This window comes from Pygoscelis adeliae, unplaced genomic scaffold (genome assembly GCF_000699105.1).
Source record: "Pygoscelis adeliae isolate BGI_AS28 unplaced genomic scaffold, ASM69910v1 Scaffold76, whole genome shotgun sequence".
Classification (NCBI taxonomy): Eukaryota; Metazoa; Chordata; class Aves; order Sphenisciformes; family Spheniscidae; genus Pygoscelis; species Pygoscelis adeliae.
Window position 1 is genome coordinate 552,110 of NW_008825111.1, and position 8,338 is coordinate 560,447.

At 40.5% G+C, this 8,338-nt stretch overlaps 1 protein-coding gene across 1 annotated transcript in view; it reads left to right on the top strand.

Annotated features, from left to right (window-relative positions):
- BEND3 (BEN domain containing 3) overlaps positions 1-4,846 on the top strand; it is a 17,457-nt gene extending 12,611 nt beyond the window's left edge. Inside the window, exon 5 of the mRNA XM_009327935.1 lies at positions 6-4,846. Within this exon, the coding sequence (XP_009326210.1) occupies positions 6-227 (222 nt within the window). The 3' untranslated portion in view covers positions 228-4,846. The remainder of the gene's footprint in view (positions 1-5) is intronic.
- Positions 4,847-8,338: the final 3,492 nt, after the last annotated feature.

The following is an 8,338-nucleotide window of genomic DNA, read 5'->3' on the forward strand; positions in this document are numbered from 1 at the left end:
CGGAGAATCTCAGACTGCAATACAACCATTCAGGTGCTTGTAACAAAAAACAGCTCGATCCTATCAGACTGAGACTAATCCGTCATTACGTGGAGGCGGTTTACCCTGTGGAGAAAATGGAAGAAGTATGGCATTATGAATGTATACCGAGCATTGATGAAAGATGCCGGCGTCCTAACAGAAAAAAGTGTGATATACTGAAAAAAGCAAAGAAAGCAAAAAAGTGACAGGCTCTTTAAATTCCTAAGACTTTGACCACTAAGTTATTGTCAGGATTATGCTTTGGTTTAGACTGAGGGGCCTGTCGGGAGCTGAGGGTGCTCAGCATCTAGGACAGTCAGGCGTTTTAATGTGCGTGTTGCATCTGTGTGGGCACCGAAGCAGTGGGAAGTGGCGTACTACATTTGCACATGGGTAAAGACCGTAAGTCATCGGTGATAGAGCTATCAATGACTCGCTGAGAGCATGATTTTCACTGGTGCAAATACATGTATTGAAACTGTATTACTCCACTCCCTATTTCTGCATCTTCCTCTTTTATCACTTTCTAATAATCAAGAATTTTTTTTTTAAATCGTTGTGCTCTTCAGGGGCAGTTTTTCATTATACCCTTATAAGCAGTCTTCTTAGTTAATTCGGAGTTTGAAATTTAAACTTAATTTAAATTTGAAAGTGCCATGTTCATTGGAAATCATTGGAATATTAGACTTTGCTTCTACAGTAATTGCAGCTTCACGTTTGTTTTGTTCTTGATGATACTGAGATACTGAAAATAATAATACTGTGTCAAAGAATGGGTCAGAATGGTGTCATTTGCATTTTTGACTGTTACCCAGGTTTTATTTCTAAAACCAAGAATTAACTGTTGAAGAATTGAGACGTGAGCATAGACACAATGTGAATGGTGGTTTTTTTTTAATTTTGATATCACAAGCTTGATCCTGCCCCTTTGAGTTCTTTTTGTTTTGTCCAGTGTCACTGCTGGCGTGACTGAGGATGGCTCGTCTGAATAAAGCCAGCAGAACAGACCCAAACCTATACCCATGCAATGTCTTGCCATCGCCTGCTTGCCACTCTATTTGTAAAATAATAAAGACAACAACAACAAGACCCGAAACAAGAACTTAGAAAAATTTTAGACCTTACTTTCTATCAAAATCATGATTCCAAAGGTTTCCAGTATTCATTTTGAATCGCATATATAAAAAGTACGTGCAAAGATTGGTTTTGTGATGGAATTCAGTGTTTCAGGGTCCCCGTGTATGAGCTGTGGTAATGTAACTTATTCTTTGCGTGAATGCAGCACCAGCTGGATATTTTGGGTGTAGGGATATTGAATTCTCTCACTTTGCCAAATTGATTTAGTGTAATTAGTAGCTATTTGGAGGCATAACTGTGTATGTATAACTTAGGTTCATACGGTCAAGTTTGCATCATCATGATGTTCAAGTCTAACAAAAACCACCCAGAACCCAATGTGAATTTGCTGTATGACTTGTCACTGGAGAGTGCTGCTTTAAAACTAGTTTTCCTCTTTTTTTTTTCTTTTTCTTTTTTTCTTTTAACACCGATAGAAGTGGTGAGAGGGAGTCAGACTTGGATTTTTAGGACAGTAAAGACAGTGATCACTTATTGACCATCGCTGGAACATCTTGGAGCAATTGTCGATGTTCTCTGTGGTCCTTTTTTGTTGTTTACTTAGATGGATCATAGTATCAAATTTTAAGTCAGTTCCAGTGTAATTTTCTATTTTAGCATTTGTAAGAAAGTACAAAATACTTGATATTTTTACTTCAGATTTTTAGAATTTATTGTTCTTAGAGTCATATTGATCCCTTTCTTTTAAAAGCAAAACAAAACATTTTTTCCTAATGGCAAGAACTCATAAAAGTATTATGTTAAACTGGGAGTAAATCATAATAGATCGTAGCATTTGCTCATTTTCCCCATATGCTAGCAACATCCTCAAAGAATGTATGAAGAACGTTGTGAATATACTAAACAATACACTGATACTGTTTATATCCATTTAAATGTTTCCTGTTGGTTTAAATAATAGCAGACCATGCACAAAATGGATATCAGAGCAAATATGGCTATAATAAAATGAAAACATTTTACCAAAGATAAAGAACTGATGCCACAATGTCTGCATCTCATCTTTCATTTTAGTGCATAAACTTAGCAAATTGAATGTATCCGAATCCAAGACTTTCTCTTGTAATTGTATGCTACCTAGCACCTCTGTGAAATTTTTTACATGCACTTTTATGGGAGATATAAAATGACAGAAATTATTAACAGCTGCTTAATTTGTTGTTGCGAATGGCTGGCCAGAAGGTAAGAAATATAATTATATTTTCTTATCTTAATGTTGTACACATTTCACCACTTAGTGATGTCGAAGCTCCCAGAAGAATTCAATATATATTAAACTTTTCTACAATTGACAGATGTTACTAGCTAGCATGCAAATTTGAGGCGTACTGGCTTTTACTGTAGATGCTGACATTAGGTCAAAAAATCAGTCCATATTATCTACTAAGTAGTGAAAAAACAATTTTCACCTTTTAAAATTACATTTTGGAAAGTGGGTATAGAAAGATTTTCATTGTTTTTTTCCTCTTAACTTCTGTCTAATTGCTGTGTACATTCCTTTTATCTCACTCTTCACAACCCTTTCACGATTCGTTTGTTTGATTGTATGCTTTATAACTGATATCAAGAAAATACAGACATATGAAGAGTGACATAGTTCACTAGTGAAAGCTCTTGCAGTGCATGTGAAGTACAGCCACTTCATCCAGTTGGTCAGTCTTGTAAATAAATTAAAGGTATATTATTTTCATACAAGAGGAATGTTGTCTGGTGATTGCTTGAGTACGAGCAAGATTTTTTTTCCTTTAAGGTCTGTTACTAAGATCTGAGATAACCTTAGCTAGTCAGACAATGCATAAATGAAAATACCCTGGTTTGCTGCAGCCATTTAAAAAGATTTTTCTGTCCTTCAGACTTTTTTTGTTTAAAAGAATGAACTTGTCATTTTGAAAGTGAGGCTATGATAGGAAGATTGCTAGATATTGAAGCATTTGGAACATACATAGCCATGCACACACTGACTTCCTGTAGATGAACGTGCCTTTCTACCTACGAGGTCAGTAAACCCTGTTAAGGTGACTATCAAGTGTCTCTACTTCTTACAGTTTAAATATATCAGCTTTGGGTAAGCATTGAATAGCCCACTTTTAACAGCTTTCTAAAAGAAATAGTGTAATACATCATAACTCTCTATTTTTGTGTCTCACCCGTTTTCTACAAATTAAAAACTTACTTAGAAGCTCTGTAAAAGACGTAAAACAGCACATCAAAAGGGAAATCGAGTTTATTGCCTGTTAACTGCATTCAGCTGACAGAATCAACAAGTTTGCAAATGAGAAAAATCTTTACTTGAAGTCAACCACTTTGTTATGCGTTAGCATTGCAGCCACCAAAGTGTTTCATGTTCTAGGAAATGTTTGTGACTGGTTTTTCTTATCTTCAAAATGCATATAATTTATTTCTAGATACATGTTTTTTAAATCTGCCATTTGTCTCTTTTCAATTATTGTTTGATATTTATATTATGTTATAGCAGTGAGAAACAGAGAATTGTGTGCTCAACGCTCTACAAAGGCACACCAGGTCTAATTTCATGCTGGAAGGGGCTAACATGAATTCCACAGCCCCAAGAAGCACAAAATAACATGCAGGTTTTATGCATAATTTATTTTTATTCAGATTTTGTTTCACTGATTAAAGGGATGTGAAACAGCTGGAAAATTCAATGTCTTAAGCTCGCCTGTATTGAGGATGGGGCGTAAATTGACAAGTGTTCTTACTTAGAATGCACATTTTAGTTGATTGCACTTAAAATCTGTGGGAGAACAAGTGTGGTTCATAGGTTCATGCCTATGATTTTTCTGAGTAAATCAAACTCCATCACTGCCATTGCCAAAATTTCTTCGCTTCCGCGGTTTGACTTTCCGATTTTTTCCATTGTTACTGCAACTCAGTTGGCACCAACGTAGTTACGGGTTTTTTCTCAGAACATGCTGAAAACATCTGTTTAAATGTGCTTGAAGTTGTTTAAAATGAATAACTGAAGTGGTGGTTTAGTTCCTTCTCTTAATTCTCTCTTACGATTGTCTTTGCTAAGATAGATAAACGAATGGGGATTTCTTTCTTTTTCTATCTTCATTCTTTCGTACCTACTTTTTTGTCCTAGTAAATATTAAGATAGATAAATTTCTAGCAGTAACAGTGCTTTCAAAATCCTCATTTTACCCCCTCCATTATAAAAGTCATTCATCTACACTTCTCACTGGTAGCGATAGTTTTAATTTCTTACAGAAATTTCTTACAGAATACATAATATTCATCATTATCTTTGTCACAGCTCATATAAATCCTGTTTTGAGAGGTCATCTGTCCTGCAGCAGAGCACTGGCTGGAGGAGCTGCCCTGGGTTGGCCAGTCCCAGTGCTGGAAGCAGATGACTCCTAACAAAATCAAAACTCCATCATATTCACAACATTTTCCTTATACCTCATCTGATTGGCTGGAGATTAGCCCCTACGCTGTATTATTTTTATCCAGCGTATTCCTTTTAATTTTTGTCATTTTCTAGTTAGTGGCCATAAAAGCCTGTGACATGGACAGACCACCCGCTTACTCCATTTCCTGATCTGTTCCATGATGGGGCTTTGGTCCCCACCGAGCATCTTTCTTTCATTAGCAATTCAGAAGAAGAACTTTGATTCTCACAGGAAGGGAAGAGCTGTAATAGAAGGGAAATAAAGCTGTTCTGGAGAATATGACATGGTCTTTTCTTACTTCTCCCCTTTCTTCTCCCTCCCCCCCCAAGGCAAACATGAATAGAACAAATCTGTGCTTTTTTTTTTAAATAGGTTTTCCTTGCTTGCTTTTTAAAAATTTAGCGTGACTTCCCAGTCAAAAAATGGGCAAAATCACCATGTATTCAATCACACAAAAATTTGTGTTAATAGATGGAAACAAAATAAATTGTGATTGCTGAAGACTGGAGGAAGATCAGCTAATTAAGATACACACACACACACACACACACACAGACACACGTCAAGTAATCATTCCCAATTTCCTTCACAAATTTCATTATGGCAAAGCAACTGTTTGCCATTGCTTCCAGAGGCATTTTGTAGTGTTGTGTGTTAGTGCTCACTTCTCTGGGAGGCAAAATACTCCTTTAATCGTTACACTTTCAGGAATGTGCCACTTCAGTTAGCTCACAAGGTAGTGTGTTAGCAAGGTCTACAAATGTTTCCTGTGAAAAGAAAATCCCGAGGTACCTGTGAGCAGCAGGAACAAGTCACTCAATAGGATCACATCCTACATTTGAGATTTGATCCCTTGTATAAAACCTAGGAGTTTGGTTTTATGTCATGTAATGCCCTTGTCTCTCTTGCTCCCTATCTCTCCTTGTTCCAAGAATTAAAAAAAGAACAGGGTCTCTTTGAAGTGCTTGTCTGTATGTGCATTGAATGCTCAAGTGCTGGAAATGGAAGGATTTTTTAGCTTCAGCAGTACTCAGATTTGCATGGGCATGGCTCCCACACCCCCCCCTTCTGCATTCCTTTCCCCATGCATGCCGTTGTAGAATGACCACCACAATTGGCCTGCACAGGCTGTTGAGTACTGCAATTTGGTAGGTGCTGAAGGTAGACTGTCCTGTTCTGACATGCCATTACAGAAAAAAACCAACCCCAAGAAACAAAAAAAAACCCCAACAAATAAAACCCAGGAACACTTTAGTGCTTTTCTGTTCTACGGAAAAAAGAATTGCCTATTATTTTGGGGGGCCAGAGGGGTCAGAGTATAACCCCCTTCTCTCTGTGTTGATCTGTAGGCAGCAGAACTTGGAACCTTTTCGGGAGCGTCAGTATGTGCCTCCTTCGGTTGACCAGGCTGACTCTTCTGCCAGACTCCAGTCCGACTCCTGTGTGAGCCATTCCCCGCTATTCTATTCCTTCACAGGATCCTCCCGCGCCCTGCTCTGTAACGCAGGCTGGCCCCCGCGCAGCAGGTGCTGCAGCGTGTAACATTGCTCCTGCAGCAGGTGAAACACGCCAAGCTTGTCAGATAAAGCTGCGTCCTGTGCCAGTGACAACTGGGTCCTGTACCCACAGCATGACGGTGCCTGCCTCTTACAGGACCAGGCAAAGTCTTCTGGATCAGGTCATCCCTCTGTGCAAGGGCAGGTATGCTGGCCATTCTGGGCTCCATGCCTGACAGCCAGCATTAGGTTGGATTCATCTGTGGTTAATGCAGAGGTGGCTTGGCAGCACAGACATCTGGGCAGCCTCCAGTGAACTTGTCAGTCACTTCTCAAGCCATCCAAACCTCCCTTATGACCTCTCAGCAGTATCTCCATGAGGAAGCCCTTTCATATAGTTCCTCCACCATGCAGACTAAGAATGGCAGATGCCCGTGTCCTGGAGCAGGAAATTCATTACAGCAGTGACAAAAGGGCAGAAGCAGCGATCACTTGCCCAATTTACTGTCCGTACCCTGAACCCTGAGCAGGAGGAAAAGCATTTGTGCGTCTCCCACCACTCAGTACTCAGGGGCACTAGAGATTTGGTAGTTGACTAGTGGCAGATTCTCTGTTTGGGAAGATCATTAAAACTTTTGACCACTTTTTACTACCCTGCCATGTCATCTGACCAGACACTTGACCATGTTATCGTCAGATGGATTCCACCACCTTAAATTCATGGCGATGAAGCGAAGATGCACAGCTGATTCACAGATAAGTTTATGTATGCTTTACATACACAGTCTATGTGAGCCTACCTTGTCTAAAAGCCCCCTGAAGGTCTGGCAAAAACTCTGGCTGTGATGTGCCTGTTCCTACACCTCCCAGAACACGTGCTGGCTCTGCTCGCCTGGCACTCGTGTCGGTCATTAGCCAAGCCTTGCCTTTCTTTAGCTCACCGTCCAAATGTTTAAAGGTTGCTCAGCAATGTCTGGCCCCAATAAAAAGGTCTGATCAATAGAGAAGCTTATCCAGGACAGATCAGTGTAGCCAAGCGGAACAGCTACTCACCTTCCTGCTGTCATAGTTTTCCTCTGAGATCACCCTGTCTGTGACTGAAGCTTTCTTTTCTGAAGCCAACAGGTACAGTTCTCTCTCCAACCATTTCAATCCTGAATCCACAGAGGGTGCTCTCACCCATCACAGGACTCCTTAGGAAGGTCTGCCCTTCTTTTCCTTTACTTTGCTGATACCACTAGTGGATCCACACTTAAAACCTATGAAAGCCTGTTTCTACCTTCATCTGTCAGTGAAGACCTGGTTTTGGTGGCAGTCATAGACAAACAGAATGGTTTGAGTGGGAAGGGACCTTTGAAGATCATCTAGTCCACACACACACACACACCCCCCCGCCATGGGCAGAGACATCTTTCACTAGACCAGGATGTTCAAACCCCATCTAACCTGACCTTGAACACTTCCAATGATGGGGCATCCACAGCTCTGGGCAACCTGTTCCAGTGTCTCATCACCTTCATCATAAAAAATTTCTTCATTATATCCAATCTAAATCTATCCTCCTTCAGTTTAAAACCAGTACCCCTTGTTCTGTCACTACAGGCCCTGGTAAAAAGTCTCTGTCATCATTAGGAAAGGGCTAGGTCTTGATTGCAAGCTCTTCTCTACTTTACTTCCCAATAGGCTTTTCCAGAAGTTAAAATCCAAGGTTTTGGCCTAATACTGTATTCATATTCTGTCCAACTCAAGAAATTACCCTGCCAGTGTTCTTTCTTATGTCAATGGCTTTCAGGGATGCAACTTTCCTGCCCATAGAATCATAGAATAGTTTGGGTTGGAAGGGACCTCTAAAGGTCATCTAGTCCAACCCCCCTGCCGTGGGCAGGGACATCTTCAACTACATCAGGTTGCTCAGAGCCCCGTCCAACATGACCTGGAAGGTTTCCAGGGATGGGGCAGCCACCACCTCCCTGGGCAACCTGTGCCAGTGCTTCACCACCCGCAGCGTAGAAAATTTCTTCCTTCTATCTAGTCTAAATCTACCCCCCTTTAGTTTAAAACCATTCGCCCTTGTCCTGTTGCAACAGGCCCTGCTAAAAAGTTTGTCCCCATCTTTCTTACAAGCCCCCTTTAAGTATTGAAAGGCTGCAGTAAGGTCTCCCCAAAGCCTTCTCTTCTCCAGGCTGAACAACCCCAACTCTCTCAGCCTTTCTTCACAGGAGAGCTGTTCCATCCCCCTGAGCATTTTTGTGGCCCTCCTCTGGACCC